Source organism: Vidua chalybeata, chromosome 5, assembly GCF_026979565.1.
Source record: "Vidua chalybeata isolate OUT-0048 chromosome 5, bVidCha1 merged haplotype, whole genome shotgun sequence".
NCBI classification, from domain to species: domain Eukaryota; kingdom Metazoa; phylum Chordata; class Aves; order Passeriformes; family Viduidae; genus Vidua; species Vidua chalybeata.
Window position 1 is genome coordinate 20,683,829 of NC_071534.1, and position 25,045 is coordinate 20,708,873.

At 43.3% G+C, this 25,045-nt stretch overlaps 2 protein-coding genes across 5 annotated transcripts in view; both read left to right on the plus strand.

Annotated features, from left to right (window-relative positions):
- Nucleotides 1-1,226: 1,226 nt before the first annotated feature.
- IFT27 (intraflagellar transport 27) lies at nt 1,227-24,939 on the plus strand. Of its 4 annotated transcripts, none has more exons than XM_053942724.1 (8): nt 1,229-1,375; nt 4,981-5,060; nt 6,118-6,177; nt 6,831-6,890; nt 7,849-7,966; nt 8,267-8,376; nt 8,578-8,679; nt 24,220-24,939. In XM_053942724.1, exons 1-7 carry the CDS (start codon nt 1,342-1,344, stop codon nt 8,674-8,676), a joined length of 561 nt encoding a protein of 186 aa, XP_053798699.1. In that variant the 5' UTR covers nt 1,229-1,341; the 3' UTR covers nt 8,677-8,679; nt 24,220-24,939. The 4 variants fall into 4 exon arrangements, with proteins under 4 accessions (XP_053798700.1, XP_053798699.1, XP_053798698.1 ...); XM_053942723.1 differs by lacking the exon at nt 24,220-24,939 and adding an exon at nt 9,300-9,559; XM_053942722.1 differs by lacking the exon at nt 24,220-24,939 and having other exon boundaries at nt 8,578-8,828.
- Nucleotides 24,267-25,045, plus strand: part of CACNG2 (calcium voltage-gated channel auxiliary subunit gamma 2) — a 53,624-nt gene continuing 52,845 nt past the window's right edge. The window contains exon 1 of the mRNA XM_053942720.1: nt 24,267-24,284. Coding sequence (XP_053798695.1) covers nt 24,271-24,284 — 14 coding nt within the window. The 5' untranslated portion in view covers nt 24,267-24,270. The remainder of the gene's footprint in view (nt 24,285-25,045) is intronic.

Sequence of the window (25,045 nt, forward strand, 5' to 3'; positions counted from 1 at the left end):
CCTTGAAATGTCCAATGTTATAACCCAAATACAGATGCATTATTGATTATTCTGTTCTACCCAATCTTACTCACTGCTTTCCACAGTAAGCACATTCTGTGTTCCAGAATAAACAATCCAAAGTGCAGCCAAGCAAAGTTTGTACCGTAAAAAAGGTATGGATTGCTATTAATGGCATGCTTTCTGGTGGCACAGATCTTTCAAAGAGGTTGCAAGGAGGGGAAAACCCAGGAAGCTTCGTGGTCCCATTTTGGCTCCCACCCAAATCCACTCACTTGGACTGCTTAAGGAAGTTAGAAAATCAGTTCAAATAATAAAATAGGGCATAGAAATAGTTTAATAGTAGCCAAGGGAGAGCTTTCTAGAAATGTTTTAAAAATATGAAAAAACAAATAAAGCAATTAACCCACTGCAGCGTGAAAGGCTACAAAAATTGACCGGGGTGGGAGGAAGGAGAAAGCAGCTAAGAAATCAGCAAGCAAGAGAACTATCTCCGTGAGTACATTAACAAGGCCAAACACAAGGAAAAGTGTGCAAAAGAGAGCAGATCAGCTGCTGGCCCGGCCAGGGAAGGAGCGCAGCTCCACTCCCACAGGGTGAGAGCGGGCTCACAAAGCGCCTGTTCCCGCCGTGCTGACCCGGCTTCGTGGCCGACTTTGAAGCCGCCGCAGCAAAGCTCGCTCGGCGCCCGGAGCAGCTCCCGCCGCCGCCCGAGCCCTGAGGGAAGCGTGACCCAAACGCCGGGGCCGGGCGCGAGGGACGCGCGGGCCGGAGCAGGCCGCGCTCCTGACGCGCGCATGCGCAGCAAGGCGCACGGAGCCTGGGCCCTTCCGCACGGAACATCGCGTTCCGCGGGCTCACAGGCAGGAAGTGGAGGCTTCTCGCCCCGTTTGCCTCTTCCCGCCTTGGGGCTGCCGCAGCTCCTTGCCCGTAACTTTTGTCATTTTCTGCCGTGCTCCCAGAGGGTCGTTTCAGCCCCGTGGTGCAGGCCCTCATGTTCTACCCAATAACAAGTCGGCTCTCGATGACATCCTTAGTTGCCAGGCAGAATTCCCCCTCGCGTCTTCCGTACCGCCGCGGTGCCACCGGGAGGGGCGGTGCGTCTACTTTGATTGACAGCACGGCTAGTGGGCGTGGAGAAACAAGAGAAGCAATAATAACTGTTGGTGGCCTTGATGAGCAGGGCCCGCAGCCAATGGGTATGGGCGTGTAGTCGCTAGGTTGCCAGGGCCACGCGGTTGCCAAGGCCTCGGCTCAGCGCTGTGGCGGCCCCCGCCGCCGCCGTCCGGGCCCGCTGCCGCTGTCCGGGCCCGCCGCCGCCACCTGCCCCGGGCCGGCGCGATGGTGAAGCTCGCTGCCAAGTGCCTGCTGGCAGGTGAGTCTGGCCCGCCCGCTCCCATCCGCCCCGCTGCCCACACGGGACTAGAGCGGGCGCCGTGGGGTCGGGCGAGGCGGGCAGCGGAGGCGGTCCGGCTTCCCGCAGCCCTTCGTCGAGGGGCCGCCTCGCCAGAGAAGAGGTGGGGAAAGAGGCCATGGGAGAGAAGGGAAGACCTCGGCTGCCTGGGGACGGGAGCAGTGAAGTCGTGTGTGTTGTTACCATTCGGTACCCGCCCCCGCCTACCACGTGGAGTCGAGCAGTGCCCAGGGAGGGTGTGAGGTGTAGTTGGATCGGCTGAAATCCAAGGACAGGATCTGAAAAAGAGGGGGGAAAAACCCAAATACAAACCAAAAAGAGTATTTCTGCAGGGTGGAAAGGTGGGTGCAGAGGTTGGAGAAAGCGTGAAGGGAGCAAGGGTAGGCAGCTGAGTCCTGCCTCATTTGTGAGTCTTGCTTTGGGCTGACGTGAGAACTTCATGTCAGAAATTAGGATGATTCTGAGAGTATGATAGAAAGGTAAAGCCTAAACAAAGAGTAGAAGGATGAGCACTTCACAGTGGCATCTTTTTCCTCAAATAATTTAGAGGCTAACCTGAGAAGAAAAATGAGGTGAAGACACCACTTTATTTAGTCAGGATGGGTTATGGAGGTGTTGAAAATGAGTACAGCTGGCTGTTAACACTTTATGAGAGAGCTTTTTATTTTTTCCCCTCCCTCTACATTGAAGCTCTGTGCAGCCTCAGCCAAAAGCACAAATCCATAAAACCTTTGTGTGCAGTCAACTCCCAGGTTTAACTCTTCATTCCAAATTATTTCATCCAGAATAAAATGTTTGCCTTTTTTAACCTCAGAAGCAGCTGGCCATCAACTCACACAAAGCCAGATGTGGTCTTTGGCAAAGGCAAGAGAATTGATCTCCCTTGTGGTTCTACTGCTGTGAACAGCATGAATATCTTGCCCATCTTCTATGCTTGAAACATAGGCATCATTTCCAATTTGGAAGTTTCCTGCTCCCAATATACTGGCTTTGCTGAAGTCTGTCCAGTGTTGCTGTTTAGTGTTACCAAAGGCCAATTCCATGACCATTTTAAAATCACATAAGTTTTCTTTGGATGACCTGTTTATGTCCTTAATCCTTACTGGGTCTGGAGCAACCTTTTCAATTCTGTTCACAGCACAAAGAACAGGAATGTCCTATCCCATATGTCATTCTTCTATGTGCTACAATAATATCCATGTATTATTAAAAATAATAAATTAGTGAAGCAGACCTGGAAAAATAGATTCTCTGTTGCAGAAAAAAACACTATAGTGAAAAGGACCTAAGATATGAGTAAACACAACAACCTAAAGGAAACAAGAAAATGCAATTACATAGAGAGGAGCAAACCTATCAGAAATGGAACTGGGAGCTCTTGTGGACCTAAGGAAATGGTTATGAAGAGCCAGTGACACCGAATTGGGAGATACACCAAGGTCAAAAAGAACAGGGGAAAAGGGCTCTTATTATTGAGACTATTGAATTGACAATAGAAGATAATTCCTGTGTTATCTCAAGGGTCATTTACAGGCATAAAATAAAAAAATCTGTTGTCTGAGCTTACTATGGAGACACTACACAAAGGTTTTCATTGTAGAGAGACAGCTGGCAGTAGCAGGCATTTTTGAAAGACTCTAGAGATTCTGGCAGAATAACAGAAATATGGATAGAATATATACTGTGAGATGCACTACTGGCACACAAGACTAAACTGAAAAGGGCAAGGAAACTTACTTTGAGGAAGTGTACTGGTGTGATGGGCTAAAGAGGATGGCAAAGAATAAAAAGAGGGAAAGAACACCTGGGGCTGTCAAGTGAAAGAAAGGCAATGCATTAGTTAAGAATTTGTGCTGGCTGATGCCTGCACAGTTTGGAGCAATGTGTGCCTCTCTATCTCATTTTACAAAGACAGATCTAATTGTCTATTGAAATACAGAATAGCTTCCACTCAGAACAGAGTGTTGTCTTCCGCACAGGCTTGAACTGATCAGAGAACAAGCAAGCTGACTTACCAGATTTTCCTGTCTAAATATTATGAGCCCAACTCAGCTCAAAGAAAGCAAGCATGCTAAAAATGTTTAAACAACAACTACATTTGGTTAATGCATCTAGGGGTAATTGTCACTATCCAAAACACCCTTCCTCCTTTGTAATAGTATGTGAGCAGAGAGCTTTACCAATTTCCTTCAAAACACCATTAGGAAGCTGCAATGGAGTAAAAAATATACCCCTTTCTTGGTTTATTCATTAAGAACTTAATGTAAAATATTTCCTTTCTGGCTTTATTTATTAACAACATCGTGTGAAAGACTTGTATTCCAGGCTTGGCTGTTATGAGTGTGCCTTTGAGGGTAAAGCTTGAACCACTGAGGTATTTAAGTATTGGCTCCTGTCCTTTTAACTATCCAGGCTAGTGAGACATTATGTGGAGAAATTATAAGCTCTTTGGAAGCATTAAGTCTTTGTTTAGAAAGGGTTATGATTTATGATCTTTTTCATGTAGTAATATGGGCATATGTGATTTCTGCAGAGCCTGAGGAAATGGCCTGAAGTTGTGTCAGAGGAGGTTTAGGATGGATGTTAGAAAAAGATTCTTCACCCAGAGGGTGGTTGGGCTCTGTAACAGCTCCCCAGGGAAGTGGTCATAGTACCAAGCCTGAAAGAGTTCAAGAAGCATTTGGGCAATATTCTTGGGCACATGATGTGACTCTTGAGAATGGTCCTGTGCAGGGCCAGGAGTTGAACCCAGTGATCCTTGTGGGTCCTTTCCAACTCGGCATATTCTGTTCTGCGATCCTGTGATTGCTTTGGATCTCACAGAGTTTTGTAAGAGCAGGCCAAAGTAGGCAGCTGTCAGGTTTGCCTGAAGTGTTGTGCAAGCCATATCAGAAAGCCTTGGCTCTAGAAGAGCAAAAACCAAAGCCCCTTGCTTTTCCTTCCATTCAAGGATGAATCAGCAGGCTCTTCTCTTCAGCCATGTGCTTTCTCTCTGACGTTTGCTTCTGTTATGCCCAGGATGCAACTAATGAGCCACCAGCAGCATTGAGTCAGCAAGAGTTGCTCTCTTAGCAGGGTCAGCAAGAAGAGTTCATTGAGAAGTGTTACCAGCTTAAGCATCTTTGTCTCAGTATATAACAAGGATTTGAGTCTGGGGAGATGGATAACTTAAGGAGAGAAAATAGCCTCCTAGGAAGCCCAGTCCCTTTCCACATTGCAATTTTCTCTACATGGTAACATATCTGGGAAATTTTAATTCCTAGGTAAGGGCTGTGGAGTCAGCATGAATTTTACAATGAACAGCAGTTCCACCCTGATCTGGCAGTCCTTTGCTGTTGTGCATAGGTCAGAAATCAAATGTCAGCCACCAGTATGCATAATGGCAATATTCATTTCCTTGTGTGGGTATTACCTTTTAGATGGTTTTGTGCTTCATGTGACAGTTAAATTGCCTGTATTCAGAGTTAGAGCATCTGGGCTCTTACAACATGTGATAGTATCAGAACTGAGGAAAAATAAGATTCTCTAGTGTGAAACAAAAATATTTTATGTTTTTGGTTTTGCAGGAGATCCAGCTGTGGGTAAGAGTGCTTTAGCCCAGATGTTTCGCAGTGATGGAGCTCATTTTCAGAAGAACTACACACTGGTAAGCATACAACAGGCTCAGACTGCTGTCTAAATTTTTTCTAAGATGAGTGGGAAAACTGAGAGGCCTAGAACAAAATAAATATGATTTTAAGTTGAGGCATTCGAGGTGGGATCTTAGATGGTTTTCTTTCTTACACCCTAGATTCTGAAGAGAAAACATTTAGCATTCTCTAAGTCTGTATTATGTAGGTGCTGGTTTTGAAACTTAGGCAGAATAATTTAGTTAATCTTGTGATTTTCCTGCTGAACCAATGTTTTCACAAGGTTTTGTGGTGTTAGAGAGCTTCCCCCCTTTAGGGACTACTCTATGAAAAAGCACTGCTGAAGGAGAAAGCTTTTAATTCCAACTATTAAATGTGGATGTGGACAGTGTGCTTATCACTGTGCAAACACCAAGATGTGCTGCATAGCCCCAAGATAATTATAATCTACAGAAACTGTTCCCAGATGAAGAGGATACAGTTTGCAGTCTTTCAGTGTAAGAATCAATGGTGATGACTAATCAGAAGCAGGATAAAAATAAAAGTAAATATAAGTAAAGTAAAAAAAGGAAAATATGAGTGTGGAGAAAAAAAAAACCCTAAAATATGTTTATTCATTGAAATAAAGATGGTAACCAAAATTTGAGGATAGAAATAGAACAAACAAATGAGCTACAAAGCAGAATGAGATAAAAGGTGGAAAAATCACAAATAATCTCAGTCCCATATGTTAGCTCATCACATGGTTAGTGCAAAACGTTCTAAGGCGTGCGTTAGAGCAGCAGTGCGAGAGTGAGTGTGGACCTGCAGACTTCAGCTAATACTCTGTACATAAGCAAATCTCTTTGGTTCTCCTCCTTTTTCCCCCAGCTGAGCAAATCTACGAGTCTTTGACATATTGGTGAGATTAGGTTACCAGAGCTAGGAGGAGTATTGGTGAGTTTCCAGTGATCTGTGTTTGATGAAATTGTAATGATTCACAAGAATTGCCTCAATCCAATGCACAGTTGGTATGCAGTTAGACAGGCTCTTAAAAACTCTCCTGATCCTCATTTTCCTGATTCTTCTTGACAGACAGCGGGCATAGAACTGTTGGTGAAGGCTGTATCAGTTCCAGAGACAAGTGATAGTGTGGTGAGTTTTTCTGTGACATAAATTGGGTCAGAAAGAGACATCCAGAGCTCAAGCCCCACATGAGTCTCATTCTGGTCAAAGATCACTATGCATGTTCATGGGGCAGTTAAGTTGCATTAAGGAAATGAGGCTGATCATGTATAATTATTGATACTCCAGGGTTAGTTTAGTCTTAAAAATATAATTTTCATATACTTGAATCCAACACAATGTTTTAAACCAAAGTTATTTGTTGAGAATCTGTTCTGTCCTTTAGGGTACTCAGGTTTAGTTCATGATTCTTGGAACTACAGAAGCCAAAGCTTATCTGTTATTTCTCATTAATGCCCTATACTCCCATTAATGGAATGTATATAATTTTGTATAGATAGTAGAGGTTACTGTCCCACTCCACATATTCTATTTCCAGTAGGGATGGAAACTAGACTTGGGACCTTGGAAGTAACTCTTTTACAGCTTATACTTGAAAAATGACTATTTATTTTCTCATACTATCTGGAGTTTTCTCAGTGCAGGGAATTTGTCCCTTAGGGACATGACACTACTGTACTGAATAAAATGTTGGAGTTACAAGTTGCAGTATTTACTTCCAAAACCTTTCCCTACACAGCATTTTTTCTTGGCAAGAGCCTTCTTTCTGTTTCCGCTTTCAGGAATTCTTCATTTTTGACTCTGCAGGAAAAGATCTATTTTCTGAAATGCTGGAGAAACTGGTAAGTCTTATGTAACAGTCCTCTTCTTCCAAAGAAGTGCTTTTGCTTTGAAGATCTGAGCTCCCCAGTCTGGCAGATGTAGCAAACTTTGTCTTTAGTGTAAATGGGAGCAATTACCTCAGTTGCCAGCGCATCCTGTTCTACCTCACTAAAACTTGTGTAAGTACTAGAAGAAATACTTTCCAGAGAAAGGAAAGCAGATAGGCAGTTTTCTTACAAAAGAAATAGGAAACTTTAACTGAGAATGTCTGTGTACTGTTGTTTAAAGTTGTTTTTATTTCTTAGAAAAACATCTGTTTTGCTGCAACTTCAACAGTCGGAGGGTTTTTTTTTTTGTGCTACAGCGATGTGTTTGATCCAACAGGAATCATTCTCGTCCTTGAGCATAATCCTGCCCTTGGATCTTTTCCTTCACATATTTGTGACTTTCCCTGCACAGTTCTCTACTGTGTTACCTCATTTTGAGAAGCAGAATCAGTTATTTGATGTAAGCTTTCATAAGATGGCTAAGTCAACCTAATGGATCATTGTCTACAAAAGCGATTCCACTTTTACACTTGCACTAGATCTGGTTTGCAAGGGTCTTCCCTAGAAGCTGGCTCAGCTTCTTGAACTGAGAAAGAAAGAAGAAAACCTTTCTACTTTTTTCCTAGGATTAATTTTGGGCTGATTCAGCATGAAAAATCAGCTTCCCCGGGGATCAGAAGAGTTCCAGAGCTGATACAAGTAAAGGGGCAGGGCTGCACAGACAGGACTAGCAAGGAAAGCAAGGCCACCTCTCCCAATGTCAGTGATTTAGCTGGGTCAATTGAAATGTGAAACCTCAGCCAGGGCATAAGATTCCTGGGTGTTAGGCTTTTTATTTTCATCTTAGCAGCTGTGTTTGCCACGTTTACAGCCTGGCTTTTGACCACATTGGTTTCATTAGAGCTGACAGTGTTCCTTTCTTGCTGTGCAGTGGGAGCAACCCAACGTCCTGTGCCTTGTGTATGATGTCACTAATGAGCAATCCTTCGACAACTGTAACAAATGGTTGGAGAAGCTGAGGGCTCAAGCAGTTGGGATGCACATCCCAGGTAAGAATGGGTGTGATTCTTGTTATCTACTCCCCTCTTGTTGTTTCTGGTGAGCTGTGGAATAGAGCATTTATTTTAAGTCAAGGACAGACATGGCTTCCTCCAACTCCTTTGCTTTTATCAAAAAGCAGATAAGGCTTGAATATGTTTCCTTTTGGAATATTTTTTAGGTAGTTATAGACTATTCGCCACACCTACAACTTCTTCAGTTACTTCTACAAACGTTCCAGTATTTATGGCTTACAAGTCAGCATTGATGAGCTGGGTTTTTTCTTTCCTTTCATGACTTTTTTTCTGTAGGTGTCTTAGTGGGGAATAAAACAGACCTAGCTGATCGTCGAGTTGTGGAGCAGGAACAAGCACAGGAGTGGGCTGAGAAACATGGCCTGGAATACTGTGAGATGTCAGTGGTGAGTATCTGCTCCTTTCACCATCTGTGCAAGGGGGTGTTTGTAAAGTTATCTTCTCTTTCAGGCAGAGAAAGATAACTGGGTACTCTTTTCACCTTGTTTGTCATCTAACTCAGTTTTAATCCTTCTTTGGTGAAACAGAGCAGAAATAGTCAAATACTTATTCCATCTGCAATTGACAACTTTCTTATTTCTTTACAGAAGGAAATGAAAAATTTTGAGGCCCCTTTCCACATCCTGGCAAAGTTATTCCACCAACTGTACAAAGAGAAAGTGGAAAGTTTTCACTCACTAGCCTGATTGGTATGATTTATTTATCCTCTAAGCTTCTTCTAGTACTGAGAATCCTGCTGGACTGAATACAGAGAGAAGAAAAAATATGAGCTATTTGCTACTTCATGGTCATCCTCTGGTAATTCAAAATAAACTAGAAATAGGCAAGTAGAAAGACACTCTTCTGAAGCTGCTACCTCAGCATTCCTTTCATGTCCTCTAACTTGGTTCTCTGCTCATTGAAAGTCTGCTAGGTTGGAGGAGGCGGAGAGTAAAAGGGGAGGATAGAATGGAAATTGCCAGCTCTTTGCTTTAATATCTTTTTGTCTGAACAGACTTCCTGCTGCTACAAGCAGGGATGTAGAGGTTTGGAAAAGGAGAGAGGAAGCTGACAGGATGTTTTTTGACTTAAGCCAGCCTTGATACATACACTGCAGGGCAGGACCGATTTGGCCCTACCCCTTGAAAAGCATTTTGAGGAGGAGGCTTGTTGCCTTAAAATCAACATCTGGAGACTGAGATGTGTGGAGGCAGAGATGGATTTAGGTGTGTTTCCAGGAGTGCCAGAGTTGGAGGCCAGTTTTAACAGTGTTGCCTTTATCAGTTGTAGGACTGATATGCTGGTGACTAATGCATGTTTCTAATTCCAGAATCTGTTTTTTTTCCTTCGGCGTGGCTCACTGTCCCTGCCTGGTGGGAGCTGTGTCGCGTCCAACCGCTGTCACTTGATGAGGCAGTGCCCTCTGCTGGTCCCAGGTCACAGGAGTTCTTCAGAGGCTGCCACCTCCCTTGAAGTGAGCAGGAAGGGCTTCCTGCAGGCACATCCAAATAGGCTTAGCTGCAAAATGAAGTCAAATTGCAAGAATACCTTCTCTGTTCTAAAGATGAATCTAAAACTTACAAAAAATTACCTTTTCTTCTTCATGTCTTTATCATCTTAGGTATTGTTGTGTCATTTTTGTCAGCTGAATTTGGTAATACTGTTCTGATTAAGGTTCAGTTTTCAATCTCAAAATCAGAGTCCTCTTATTAAAGTCTCTCTGCTTGTCATTGAATTTCAGATAAAAGACCACGGTTCTGATGTTGCTAGTGGAAACAGCACTAAGGAAATGAAAGACAGCCTGGCTAAGTTACTCTGACTCAGCTGTGTCTGGCTAGAAGTTTCATATTAGAAAGGGTAAAAGCCTAGAGAGAATTGCTCTATTGTGTGGAGTACTGATGTTACATGTGTAAGAGTCTTTGCTAATGCAGTATACAAAAGCATCTGTGGTAAGGTACTGCCTTGTAACTGAGCTTAACACCAAGAGTTTCAAAAATTTAACCATTATCTTCCTGATTATGGTAAACTCTCTTGGCCTAGGGAAGCTGAGTTTTGTAGAGAGTAAGCACTGAGTGATTTTTCAGGCAGTCTTTTCAGGAATCTGTGTTTCAAGACTTTTATACGTATGGTTTATAATAACTTTTATGCCCAGTGCTAGGAAAAGTACATTAAATTGAATGTAAGAAATATGGCTGCAGATGTTGTAGCAGACTTTATGAAGCACTTCAAGGATCTGGAGAAGCACTGGCCTCATTTCACTGGCAACAGTGTGTTGATGCTGAGAACTCGCTAGGGAGCATGAATACCGGTTAAAGAGGATGAGTAGGAGCTCAATCTACAAGAAGTGAAAACAAGAGATTCTTTTGCTAAAAGCCAACTCAAAAATGGCAGAACAAGCTGGGAAAGCTTCTCCTTTCTCCAAAGAAGAAAGGACTCTTCCATGAACTTAGGGTAACTAGAAGACTCACTCTTTTTGCATTGGATTAGCATTACTGGCATTTGTATGTTTCATGGGTTGTCTTGTTAATCCCGGGTGTTTTATGTTGATTTACATAGGGTGTATAGACTCTTCCTTGCAGGTCCTGGTATCTGCACCTTTTATTCTTACTCTGACTAGTAAGAATAAAAGATATTTTGGGTGCTGCGCTGATCCAGTTAAAAAACTAAAGAAGGTTTGTTTTTATTTGGTATCTCGTTTCCCTCTAGTTCTATTGACGATGTGATCACAAAACAAGACACATATTTTTTCACATGAAAATAACATACCCGATGTGTATGTCACCTGTGACATGGTGTATCTAGGGGGAAGAATGCCTTAGGAATAGGTAATAAAATGAATTCTGTGCAATCTTTAACCAGGGAGTCTATCTCTCTGCACCTGAAGGACTTCCCATAACTTCAAATAAACACTCTAAATGCATCAGTAAGATGAACATTGGTGAATGCTGCTTTATAAAAGAAATGAAAAAGCTGGAGGAGCTCATTAAGGGAATGCTTGCAGTGGTGATTTGTGATTTATAGGGAAGCTGCTTTTGAGAAGTTAGTGAAGAAAAAGGCAGCCCATGCAGGGAAAGATGTATTGCCTGAGAGAGGAAATGTATTATCTAATTAGCTAACAGTAGGGATTCACTCACTGCCCCTTTCCCTCTTCCACAGGCCACAACCACAATTAGAAAAGAAGTCGTGTCTAAAGCATGTTGTCCAACTTGCTTTTTACAGGACTCTTTCAAACACTAGTGTGGACACAGTTTAATGTCCTTCAAAATAGTGTGCTTGACAATAACAATCTCAACCCTTTCAAATCTGTTTTAATAGTGTAATATATTGTCCTTCCTGGCTAATGTGCTGTATAATACCAGCCTGATGCAAGTGGTGGTTGTTGCTATTTTCCTGGCTTAATTGTGACCTTGGTTGTAGAGGCTAGGAGTAAAGAGGGGGTAGAAAACATGGGAGCCAAACATAGGAAGATTGTGGGAAATAGTTTTGTCTCTGTGTGAAGGAGTTCAGGGTGGTGAGTAAGTGAGCTGGACCGGCAGGATGAGTAAGAGTCTGGAGCCATTATTAAGTTTCTCCTACCTGTTTACTAACTGTGGCAGTCACATCTGTAGAGTGAAGATGTGTGTTTGCTGCTTATAGGCTTAGCATCAGTCTGAATTACAGATGCTGTGGAGAACAGTGGGAGGAAGACAGAAAGCCTGTCTGCTGACCAGGAAGCTTGTTGTCTTCTTACAGCTCCCCTGCTTTGTCCAGCTGTGCAGTGCTGCAGGTGCTCAGCATGAGTGTTACAACACAGAAATACCCAGCTCAACAAGAACTGGAATTTCAAAAGAAGGGGAAGGAAACAAACAGGCCTTTAACTAGTTTTCATAGATATGTAGTCCTTTTTCCTGCTTGCTTGTTTGATTAGACAAAACCATTTCTTTCCTCCCTGGAGTCCCTCCTTCTTACCTTTTCTTTGGTCCTCATGGGTCTGCACAGAATCTCTGTTATACTTGTGCCCTGCTTTACTTAGCTTGATACATCACCAGCTGATTTTTTTTTTATCCTTCTAATTTCTGCATTATCTATTCCCAAGGCTGCAAGACATTTCATCTTAGATTAATAGACAAAAGGAAACAAAAATGGAATTTTTAGTCAAATTGTCTTGGAAGAAAAAGCTTTAAGAAGCTGTCTGACATTCTGAAATTTTACTGGAAATTCATTTGTGTAAAGTTGTCATATTAAAGATGCTTTAATGGTTTTGTTTTGTCTTGCCAGACATAGTCTACTATGGAGTGAAATTCAGGATGTAAAATTCCAGAAAGATCAGGTTTTATTGTGGGAATTAATAGGAGTTTCAAAGGTGATCACACTGTGATAAGATTTGTTAAGACTTAACAATGGAGTGGTCACTGCTGTTCATAACGAAGCATTAAATGTACTGAAATGGGGCTGTCAAAACAGTTTCTTCTAGAGATTTGTTCATTTTAAAGACTTTAAACTTAAGAAAGGACATATTTTAAAAGACTGATCTGATAAATTACACCATTTGGACCAGGGTTATTTCTGATATAACTTCAGTGACTTGAGGAGCTGGATTTAGTCTTTTATGCCAATTGACTCCCCTGGGTAAGCTTCATTTCTTTACCCACTATACATCTTGGACCGATCTGACCTGATAGCAAAAGACACATGATGTTGTTGAAAATGAAATACTGCCTTGGGGCAGAAGGATAAACTGTGTGGCCTCCTGAGGTCCTCCCAGCAATACTTTCTATAATTCTATTAGATTAAGTGAGGAAAGAAGTAGCATGGAAAGCACAAAACAGGCTAAGTCATAAACTAGCAATTAAACTGGGAGCTGGGCAGAAAATGTACAATCTATCCCAATTAAGAGCTGTATCTCAAGAGAAACTGGGAGCCTGACGCAGGTGCTGACAGCAGGGAAAACACTGCATTTCTGTTCTGAGGCAGCAACTGCTTTTTGCTGGTGCTTATGCAGCTCTGTGGGGGTCCTTATGCAACTCAGGGTTGTGCTCTGTTTTTAATAATTTCTGTATTTCTGATGTTCAGGTGGCCGTTGCTTGCAGTTCTGGTCTCATCTACCTGCACAAAGTCAGCAGCGTGATGTCAGATTATTTACTAGTGGCAGGAAGACATCCCTATTATTGACACCTGCATGATGGGATCCCTGTCTCCCCATGCATTCTCCTACCTCATATCTGCTCCTTGGTGGACAATATCCACCTTTGCTTGCTCTTAACAAGTAATTTTTCCATCTTGCAGATGGTACTCTGTGGAACCTGGGGCTGAGGGATTTCTCGGACCTTCTGCAGCAAAGGTGGAATCAGAGCAGGAGCACTTCAAGGGCCATGTCAGCCTCACAACATCTCTTTTGGCCTAGGGGCACATCATCTCGTGTCCTATTTCCTCCTTCTGCTGTCATTTTGCCTGGAGAACAATGTCTTCTGTGCCATTTGCCCTTGGCTCTGTTGACCCGGAACAGCAATGCTTGGGGGAGGGAGGAAGAAGAGAGCTACTCAGTCTTGAGTCTTTCCAGGGCTTTTTAGCTGTTGTGACTCCCTGTCAAAGTCACCTGAGAGATGGGGATGTTGCTCAGCCTGGGGTGTAATTTCCTGGCAGGAGACCACCAACTGAGTCCTGGCAGCTTCATCTGGGCTCTTCAGAGCTTGCTGCAGTGTAACTTTGTTACAGACACTGGCTGTTCTTCTAACCTGGGGTTTTGGTGGAAATTTTTGATAGAGTTTTTTTACGCCTTGGAGGTCTTTTGTTTTTCTGTCATGGCTTCACATATTTCCTCCCCTAGAGTTGTTTGTCAGGAGAAGCTTAGAATTGCTCCCTTTCCTCGTCTCTGAGATTTAATCTGGGAATGTTTAAAAGGGAAATGTGACAGACCCTACATGTCAAGCTGGGGTCAGGGATGGGGTCAGTTTGATGAGTTTCCCTCCAGCCAGATATACATCAACTGGAGATATGTGGAGCCTTTGATATTTCTGCACAAGTACTAGAAAAATAGCCAATATGAGAGCTGCAAGTTAGGGACTGTGAGGAAAAGGGTCAAAAGGCAGAAGTGATCGACTTCTGTATCCCAGAGAGGGGAAAATGCAGGAGCACTAGGGGAACAAGAATATGTAGGAAATACGTAGGTCTGTATTCCTTCATGAAGAGCCCAAATGATTTGCTGAGGCAGATTGTGAGGGTGGGATTTAGGGATGGGAGAACCTGAGGCTTCTCCTGTCTTTTAGAATGCTGTATGAAAATTAAGTGGGAGGAAAAGTAATTTTTGCATGAGCCACTGAGGGAAAATGAGGATACAGGGTAGAACTGGATGACCTTGCAGGTGGAAGGGCAAGTGGTAAGAATAAATAAGTGAAGGGAGATCTTCAGGGCCAAGCTCGCAGGGCCAAGGGCAGACAGGGGGATTCAGAGCCATGATGAGGAAGGTCACTGGTAGCCATCAATTTAGGTTTAAGATGTAGGGCCTGCATTAGAACAAGGCAGGAAGAAGTTAAAGTCTGTGTGACAGGGTTGACACTGGAATTTGAAAGGGCAGTAGCAAGGATCCAGAATGATAAACCTAGGAATAGTGTGGGGAGATAAGGACAGCAAGCCGTGTTGCTGTGAGCAGCAGTGGCTGGAGACAGCCAGATACCCAGGTGAGACCAGAAAAAATAGAGTAGGTATGCTGAGGGCACTGTCAGACTATCAGGGTGGAAGAATGTGAAGAGATGTTGGAAATTCATTTTTGGGTACAGCTTTTCTGAGGGAATTTCTGAGTGAAGGGAAATAGATATCTATAGTAATTGATACCCACACATCTTCATAAACACATTTAAAGCACAAATTAATTCCAGTGCTATATCCGCTATCTCTATTTTCCTTTGCCAAAAATTATAATGACCTTTCTGCTTAAACTGTTGGTTTGTTGGGTTTTTTTTTGTTGTTTTGTTTTGTTTTGTTTTGTTTTGTTTTTTTGAGGGGGGGTGGGGGCAGGAGGGGGAGAGTAGGCAATAACATTTATGCCAAATTGTGATTCTGCATCATGAATACATTCAGGAAATGGAAAGAGAACCTGCACCTTCATCTGACCAGGCAGGAATATTTTCTGTGTTGGTTTCCCTTCTCTACTTTTGCTAATTAATTTTGATTCCTGTGAAGCGTTGCTCTCTCTTAGTCTAACATTTACGTGTGGCCATTGTGGGCCATATCTAGGACTTTATTTCTGTGATGTTGGGTGGCTTCCAGTTTTTTCAGTAAAACTGGAAGTGTTGAGATTCAGATTACAGTTGAAGCATCAAGCATAAAATCAGCTTGTAGGCACAGCAGAACAGAGTATCTAGGAAAGATGTCTTGCAGGGTTAAGATAATGCTTTTCAGTGCTGTTGTCAGCAAAGGGAGGCTGTGATGGATGTGAAAATGTTAGATGAGGAAGGAATTCTGGTGGGTTTGGAAAGAGCAACAAGTATGGGTTTCTTCTAGCAGGTAAATGCAGAGGAAAGGATGCTGCAAGTCTCTGGATGGAGGTATCTGGGGAGGTAGTAGAGGAGGTAAAGGAGCATTCTTGGACAATGTTGTGGAACTGGATAAGAACAAGAAGATGGTTCTGGTATGAGCAAAAGCAGAGTAATGCAAACCCTGCCCTCTGGTTTCTGTCCCTTTTGAGGTATGGAGCTATTTCCTTTCAGCAGAATATGTCATTGCTCTTGATGACCCTCACAGCTAAGACTGCCAGTAGACTGGCTTTCCCTCTTCACTGAGATAAAAGTCATCCCTGAATGACATCTTGGTCCACAGCTGTGGATTCCTTTCCCTGTCCATGCAACTAGCCTTTTTCCTCCTGTCTCTGCATGTGGAGGTCTTATATGTCTGTGGCATGGTGGTAGAAATGCTGCAGTCTTCTTTGAGGTGTCGTCTTCAGAAGCTGCTCAGAGTAAGGCCGTGAGAACAGCCATTTCAAGTCAATGCACACGCACATACCACAGATAGCTCAGCGGAGGAAAGACAGGAAGGGTCTTTGCATGATACATTCCAGCAAGGGGTTTATTGCATCCCCCACACCAAAGGGACCAGAGACAAAAGACAAAACCATGTGGTCTGCACGACTTAACTGTGGAGTCAGTGACCAATGACCTGAGGGCAGAGGGGCGGGCAAAGGGCAGGGCAAAAGGCAGCAACCTGTAGGGGGGATGAGGGATGAATAATTGGGGTGGGCAGTGTCAATTGGCCAGTGGGGGAGGCAATCTGATGTAGCTTGTTAGTAGTGCTGCAGAACATCATGGGTTGAGCCTTCTCTGTCAGCCTAGATGGGAAAAACTCTATAGTATCAGAGGATTCCACAATTCTGCTACATCTCCCATGATACCAGCCCTCCCTGTGACCTTAAGACTGCTTATTTCCTCCCATGTACTTTGCTTTCCAGGATTAGGAGCTGTGGTCAGAAAAACAGCCACTGGTCATTCTATCTACTACCACCCTCTCCTACCCGTCTCCATCTGGTGCTAGGGAAGAGCTTGTGCCCTGTTCAGCTAGCTAGTTGTGGCACAAAGCTGGACTGGTATAGGAGTGAGAGGGCTGTGCCCATATCGGATGTGTATCTCTGTGCGGGTGAGGAGCATCCAAGGCAGGCACCCTTTCCTCCTTTTATCAGCCTGTGCTCATTTATTTTACCATCTGTTTTCCCAGTGCTGGAGATGATGCTGGGGATATGTGACTTGGGGCACTCAGGCAGAAACTGGCCTGCACAAGGCCAGCCATGTGTTTGCCTCCTAGCAATGCAGCGGTCAGCAGCAAATTCTTTGCTGCTGCCTCCTCTCAGTATGGGAGAGAGCAAGTGTGGGCCTGGGTGTGTAGGAGATACAAAGAAATGAAATGTGGCAGGGGGAGAAAGGGAGAGACACTAGGGTACCTGTGTATCAGCTGGAGAAAACTCTGGGAAGGGGGGACAGACATACAGATGGGCAGAGTTGGGGAGAAGGAAGAATGGATTGAAAAGAGGGAAAAACATACAAAACTGTGTAGGGAGAAACAAAGGAACGGAGTGGCTGGGGGGCAGCAAGAGAAAGGCTGTGAAGGAAGGAAAGACTGGCAGATTTGGCAGGGTTGTGGTGTGGAAATCAATGGATTGTCTGTGGGAGAGGGATGTGTGCCAGCCAGGTACTACATTCATAGATAAGTGCATAACTACAGAGATGGAGGTAAATTCTGTGTGTGTGTATTTATACAGGCCTATGTAAGGGTGAGCTGAATGAATGGGAGTGAGGAAGGGGAGCCATAAGGAAAGAGGTGAGTGAAAGCAGAGCAACAAAAGAACAATGCTAGTTAGAGATGAATCTTTGGAGTGCAAATGAGCTGGCATCAGGCAGTGGGGAGGAAGAGATTTGTATGAAAAGAAGGGAGATAACTGCATTTGTATGTTTGGGGCTGAGGTTTTCTTATTGGAACCTGAAGGAGGACACAGGGCAGCCATCAGAGCACAATTCCCCAGTACTAAACAGAAGCATTTTTATGCATTCAGAGCTCGCTGCCAGTGCACAGAGGGACACAGTGGACCCAGGAATGTAAATGCCACTAGGCATTTACTAGGCTAGTGCGGACAGTTTCCTACCTGCTGAACTGCAATTTGTACCTGAGTGTTTGCAACCAGAGTGGGCTGCCTATTTCAAGCTTGACTATTAGAAACTGTTTAAGATGGCAGCTCAGGTATTTATTTATCCTCCTTTCCCTTTCCTCTTGCCCTTTTCCTCACAGTGTACTCATAATAGAAAAGGAGACATGAAAAAGTAGTGCCCAGATTCATAAGCACCTTCTTATTTCTTCTGCCTTGTTTCACAGACACCATTTTGCTTTGCTGCCTGACTTGACCTCCCCCTCTTCCCTTTGACCATTTTTTTCTCTTCTGTACTTTCCTCTGCTTTTTTTTTCTATCTACTTCTTTCTCTTTTCCTTCAATTTTCTATAATTTTAAGGTTTTTATTGTCCCTATAACTCCATCCCCCTTTCTCCATTGTGTTCTAGACTAGGAGCCCTGTTTCTCTCCTGCTCCTTTTCTCCCTGATTCCTCCATCTCCTTCTGTCTGTGCCTGTCTGCCTGCTTTCTCTCACTCACTGTCTCTCTTGAACTGGGTTGTGAATTCTGTTGGCATCAGAGTGGGTCAAACTGTAAAACCGAGGTTCCCGGAGGGCCAGGTTGTGATAATTTTATTTTTACCATGTCCTTGGATGTGTAAAGGTGTTTGTTTGAGGGGGAGGAGCAGTCCATGTGCTCCATGTGGGAGAAGAGAGAGGAGTGAAGGCCAGAACAAATGAAGCTTATAACCAATATAGGTCAGTTGCAGAGAAGAGTCCCAATGGTCTATGAAATAGAGAAGTGTTTTGCCATTTCAGACTGGCTAGTGGAAAGATGGCAAATGAATAGTTTTATCTAACAGACACAGGAAAAGGGTCCTGTCAGAGAATGCAGTAGTGATGTGCATGGGAGGAGGACCAGCTCTGCGTAGGGGATTGCTCATCTCCCAGCCGCCCCTGTAACCCAGGGTAAAAACAGAGCCTTTCTCCTGCTCTGAGCTGCCTACTCCTGTGTATGTTCCCATGTCTCTGCTATGGCCTGCAGAGCATGGCTGAGAGATGCTTCCCTGTGTCCCCTGCCAGACTAGCTCACTGTGTTAAAGAGGATAACAACTCAGCAAATAAATTAGAGAAGCACAAAGGAGAACCATAATTCCAGACTCCTGGAGGATGGCCTGGAGTGCTTGGTCAGCCTCTGCTGAGGTCAGCTGCCAAAGAGACACACATAGTGGCAGAGAGGCATCATCAAGGCCCTGAGCATGGTCTGGTGGAGCTGTATGAACCAAGTGTACTGCTGTGAATTGTTTTGCTCTTCAGTAGGCTTCTCACTTCCCATGATTTGCCACCATATAAATAAATGCTACTTTCTGATCATTCTCAGAAATTTTAAAAAATGGTCAGTAGCTGCAGTGAATGACTGAAAGTGTCAAATACTGATGAGCCCACCATTTGGCCTTGGAATTTTTGATTTAATTTCTATTAAGAAATGTGTTGGTTTATGAGATCAAAGCTACTATGTTAAATTACATTAAAACATCAAAACAGAAATCTGGATTTTCAGAGGTGTTTGGAGCCCCTCTAAATTCAACGTGTAATGCTGACTTCTTAGCACAGCTGAAAATCAGGACAGTTCCTCACTGTCTAAACATGGAGTTAGAAGCCTAAATAGACTTACATGTTTTGCTTCCTTTTTTAAAGTAGGCCTTTATTCCCAAGGCAGAGAATACCACCTCTTGACAATTTCTATCCATGGAATACTCTTCTATGCATCACCATAATGCTCCAGTCTAGCGTCTGACTGGCTTAATCTGATGTGTTTAACCTACTTCCTCTATAGGAATTCACTTGAGGGATCCTAAACCATTACAATGGTAATGTGAAAACAAATCCTAGGAATTCATACAATACAAGAGCTCTTTGGTCACGATATATCAGCTGACTTGCTCGGAAACAGTGTCTTACGTACTTTTACACCTCATGGGATGCCTCCCTGACTATGTGGGACTACAGAAGTAAATCCTTCTCACATTAAAATTGTTAGCCTGTTTCTGGCATCAGTGGGATATGCTGATTCTGAATTCTCTCAGAATGCCAATTCACTGAACTCCTGAATAGGTGCTGTGATATGTGCTGCTCGTGATTTGTCCCTCTGAAAATTCAGAGGGATGAAATAGTCTATCCTAGACACTAATAATTTCTCTTCTTTTTCTTGGGATGTTGCTTCAAGAATCCTTTTAACCCTGATATACTAACTGAGCATCAGAGAAGTTAAATGTCCAATATTCCTGCCCCAATACCCTAAACTATCTGACAGAAGTAAAGCTCAGGGTATCCTAAAGATGAAAGTTGGCATAGCTGTCTTGCAGTGTTGTCTGTGTCAGTACCACAGACCTAGAAGACCAAGTCTGTCCATGGAGGAAGCCCCAGTGATACCTCTGTGGCTGCAGAGGTCTAGATGGCAAAAGCTCATATTACGGCCAGATTGTGGCTTTAAATGATGATACTGAATAGATGCGGCTGCACAAGATCCTCTTGTCTGTCCCCATCTGTGCCCTTTACACTGAAAGGAGGATTGATATCACAGGATATCGATCAGTGTCAACACAAACCATCCTCACTGTATGCTTCACCTTTACCTCAGCATTTATCATTGCACTGATGTTTCCAAGAGGATTCTGAAAGCCTCTAGAAAAAATAAGGCCTTTCTCTTTTTTGACTTATTATTTGCAATTCTCTCATTACTATGTTTTCATGGAAACAGGCTTTTTTTTTTTTTTCTTTAAGAACCAAACCACAGTCCATGTACATTTCCTCAGGGGAGTTTCATAAAACTGTTTGTCAAGAAATGATGACTGCTTTTAATTTGGACTTTCTGAAGCTGACCATAAGAAGCCACCCCTTCCAGGAGAGACAAACCAGGAGTGATGGTCTAATCGAGTTATAGTCAGTGGATAAATGGACAAAGGCTTTAGTGGGGGCAACATAGTTATTGGTGCCCATATTTCAGGCACAAAGGGCAGTGAGACCCATTTCCTCTCTGATCCATTCTGGAGACTTTTCCCTGTGCCTTAGGCCCTAGAGCAGATTCTGATTACAAGACCTGTGCCAAAAACTTCACCAACTTTTTGTTGCCTGGAATATGCTTTCAGGGTTGGATGTATATAGATGTCAGTGGGAACTGTCTGTGCCTGGCTTTGGATATGAATGTGAACTAAAAAGAGAATTTCCATGAAGGATCTAGGGATACAGCAAAGGAGAAACTATGGCTGTGTGCTTGTGAATATGTGACTCTCAAGCTGGATTTCTATGATATATGGTTAATGGAGGGTAAGGGAGTATAGAGGCATGTATTTATTTATACTCAAGATAGTCCAATATGAAGGGAGCCTGAGATTATAGATTAGGTGTAGAAAAAGGTGTGTTCTGGAGAGGATAAGTATGAGGCACAGCATCTGAGTGGGGAAGAGTGTCTTTAGTTTAGCATACTTATGTAAATACATAGGGATAGACAGGCTGGTGGGAGGGGGAATGTTCTCACAACTTATTTTCTCTGCTAGTCATATTCGGTTTGTGTGTGTGTATATATATATATATGTGTATATATATATATACATATGCATATATCCTCACTGAGAGTGCTTTACCAAATACTAGAATTCCAGCTAGAATGAATTGTTAGCAGCCTGCCCTCTGTTAGAGCTAATGGGTTGCAGGTATTGATTTTTTTTCTATTTCTATTGATTAGGAGGCTGCTGTCATACCAGCCTTAGCATAACATGAAAAGAGAAAGGGAGGCAAAACAGTTCACATCGCAGCAACTCATCATGGTGGAAAATTCATCCTGGGTATCTCAGTCTTCTCCAACTATCTCTTCTGAGTAGAGAAGGAAGGCATTCCTTTTTTTCCAGAAATCAACCCTCAGGGCTCATGAGAGGACACTTTTTGTTTCCCAACCATCTTCAAATATACCACTCAATGGAAGAAAAGTTGTGTAAGAAAAAGGGAAAAAGGAGTCTCACATGGAAAACACAGGAGTTGTAGCTTCAAGACTCTATCTGAAACACTTATCTTGGGTACCCATAGGTACCCAGTTCATTCATAACAGCACCCAGATCCCACTAAAACCAGCACAAACACTTTCACTTTAGTGTGCTTTATGAACACATTCTGGATTTTTCAGTGCCTCTGCAAACTAATGAACATGTTACTTTATAGGAGTGTTGTAAGGCTAAATGAACCGTTTGTACAAGATTTAGCTTGGAAGAGGACATAAGTGAGAACCTGAGGGACTTCTGTATGACAGCATTAGAATCTCATACTTGGTGCCTGCCAGAGTCCACTCCTGTCTATCACAACAGTTTTTTTAGGCACTTCCAGGGCAAACCCCACACCCATTTTGCATGGAAATCTGCTCATTTTAGTTGATAGACCTCCATATCCTGTATCTCCCTTCTTCTTTAATTTCTAGTCAAAGGGTTGCTCTAGAGATGTCTTTGCTGTATTATTGATTGTCTGATGTTTAAACTGTGTTGTTGATTTTCAAGTTACATGAACCTGAAGATAAGAAGAGATGCCCAGTGAGGCTTTTTCCATCTGCATTTTTCTCCCTGTATCTATCATCTCCATCTCTAGCTCCTTCACCTGCAATTCTCTGGCAAACCCACAAATCTTCTTTCCATGGCTTTCTAGTTTGTTGAACTGGTCTAAGAAAACCACCAGCGTGCAGACATGATGCGAATAATATTTCTTAAGTGCTTTGGAACCCTTTGCTTTGGATGTCAGTGATGACTGCTCTGATCACCCCATCTGCTTTTCTAACAGTACAGATATATGACTTTTTTTCTTCTCCAATAGAATATCTTACATTTTAATCCTCGTTATACACCGTATCTCATTTCTCTCTTCTCGGCCCCATTGGCTTCCAGTTCTGTGATCATCACCCTAACCCCAGTTTGTTTTTCCTAACATTTCCTCTGCTGGTGCATTTCCCTATTAACACCTCTGCTCTGCCTGCAAATGCAGCTGCACCAACTCTATCTCTTTTACAGCTCATTACAACAGCTCCTTCTCAGCTGGCCTCCCAGGATGAAGATTCCTAGATCCAATTTTTATACACTATTGCTGTTTGATTTTATCCTATGTGCCAAAGAGCTCCACTGCAGCACTCAATCCACAAACGCTATTCAGTCTCATTACCATCCCATGGAGTTGCTTCCGACTTTGTGCCCTTCATCTCGCTTCCTGCATCTTTCTCGTGCCCCTTTTTTTCCTACAGCACTGCCCCTTCTCTCCACAAATAGCAGCACTCTTGGTTTGCCATTGGAAGCAGACTTCCTGTGGCTCCCTGTCTCATCAGCTTCTCATTTCAAGTAATTTAAAATGTAATTTAAAATCTCTCTATTTCCTCCAGACTATTAATTTCTCTCCTTACTCTTCTATAGATGTCATTCTGTGTTGCACTATTCAGAAGATGCGACTGTTGTAAAAATCGGCCACAGCGGTTTTATTCTGTATTCTTGTTTTGTATTATAATTTTTAATGATTCTTGTAATTGTAGGAAAGACGAAATCTCAGCACAGCATCTAACCACAGCACAAGCAGTCACACAGGACAGTCTGGCATTTGCATTGCCTTTGTTCCATTCTTCTCCTGTGGCATTTATAACTGTAGAGGGATTATTGTGAATGGTCTAAGAGTATATATAAGTAGGGTAGCAGGAAGAGAATTATTTCTGGAAATTGGGAAGTGTGAAGCAGGAAGCCATGTTTAGTTCTGATCCTGAGATGCGCTGAGCTCTCATAGGTCTGACTGCTCTTAACCAGAGATTATAGAAATTGCTATCCTGCAAATGTGTCCTTCTTACACTGGCAATTTCTTTGGGGAGAACATGCCCTTCTCTTGTTGCTGTAATACACTATTTGAGAATAGAGAGTAACTGAGGAGCCACCCTTCCTTGGAAGTATGAGGTCCAGATTTCCCGAGTGGTTTTCTTGTCCACACATGAGATGTTTGTGGCTGATGGATTTAAGTGCAAGAATAGCCAAATGAAGATTTTTCTTCTTCAGAATCTTTCAGACTCCTGGCCCAGACTTTCTATCTTTCTTTGAAGAATGAGAAGATTTGAATATTGGGGTGGGGTTGGAAAGGAACAACCACTAACCAAAACCAAAATGCTCAGTGCCCCAAGAATTATTTATTCTTCCCTTATGCCTTCCTCTTCAAGGTCCCTTCCTTCTTTCAGGAGATATATAAGGGGAGGAGAGGTCCTTCCCTAGCTTTCCAAGCTAAGAGCCTCATGGAGCCTCCTCAACACAGGCCATCCCTGTAGAGCCATAATCTCCCACCAGCTTAGGGGTCTTCTCCACATCCCTCTGCCTCTCAAATTCCTTTGCACCAAGGACAACAGTTCAGAGAGCCTGTCCACAAACTACCATCCTCCACATTCTTGCAGCAGGTTGTACTCAGAGTACTAAAAATGCAGACTACAATATGCACCTTCCCCCTTGTTCATCCCCAGCTGCTCAGCAGCTCCAGGGTACAGAAAGAGCCCCCCCAGCTCCAGTGGCAGAGGGCAAGACTAGGATTTCCCCAGATTAACTAGGTACTGTGTTTGTCCACAAGGAATGTTTCAGTGATCTCAACCTGCACTGTCTTCTATGACCTCTCCCTTTTTCTGCCTTCCCTAGGGCCTCTTCCGTCTGCTGGTGGTGATTTGCATATGGCTGATGCTGGACACCATGAGTGCTTGCTGGTAAACACCTCTACCTCAGTCTCAGCTGTGAGGGCAGCCTGGATTGTGCCCTCTAAATTGGGGAAATGATCAAGGGTCTGTAGGGCAGCCAGTGGCCCCTGACTGCTTGCTATGGAGCCCTTCATGTCCATGAGTCCTGGGACAGATTGTCCTGGAAGGGCAGTCCCAGTCTGCACCCAGAGAGGGAGTAGGGAGAAGAGGTAACTGGAGTTATGAAATTGCAGCATGGCTGAAGCTCTCCAACTGGTTCAACTTCCCAGCGCCCCCTTCCCCTAGCACTGCTCCCCCGCATAGAGCAGCAGTGAACCTAAAGCAGATCTTCTGGTCTAATTTTTCACTGAACAATGAATCTGATCAGAGAGAAACAAAATCGGTAGCATCAAGAATTAGATTATTTCTTTTCTTCATGATTGTTGCATTAATGAGCAGCTACATGTATAGAACCAGGAGGTGACTAATGTAATTAACCTGGTGTAATGATACTGCTGAGGAAAAGAGAGAGGATTATGACATACTTAGATGTCAGTATTGCACAATTTTGTATGTGTTCCCTGTACTATCGGGTTGTGTCTGACACAGAAAACTTAAGCAGTGATAGATTTCAGTCTGCATCCATTCAGCTTATGCATCTTTCTGTGTAAAATGAGGATGTGAAAGGTGGATTGCTTTCCCAGGGTTGAGGGGGTGGAGGTATTCAATTTTGGTGGTGTCTTTCCTTAACAAAATGATACTAATTATCATAATTCGTCCTTTCTCATGAA

Coding starts and splice junctions, on each gene's coding strand:
- IFT27 (XM_053942724.1), top strand. CDS start 1,342: ATGGTGAAGCTCGCTGCCAAGTGCCTGCTGGCAG. Junction 1,376..4,980: donor TGCCAAGTGCCTGCTGGCAG/GTGAGTCTGGCC, acceptor TTGGTTTTGCAG/GAGATCCAGCTGTGGGTAAG. Junction 7,967..8,266: donor AGTTGGGATGCACATCCCAG/GTAAGAATGGGT, acceptor TTTTTTCTGTAG/GTGTCTTAGTGGGGAATAAA.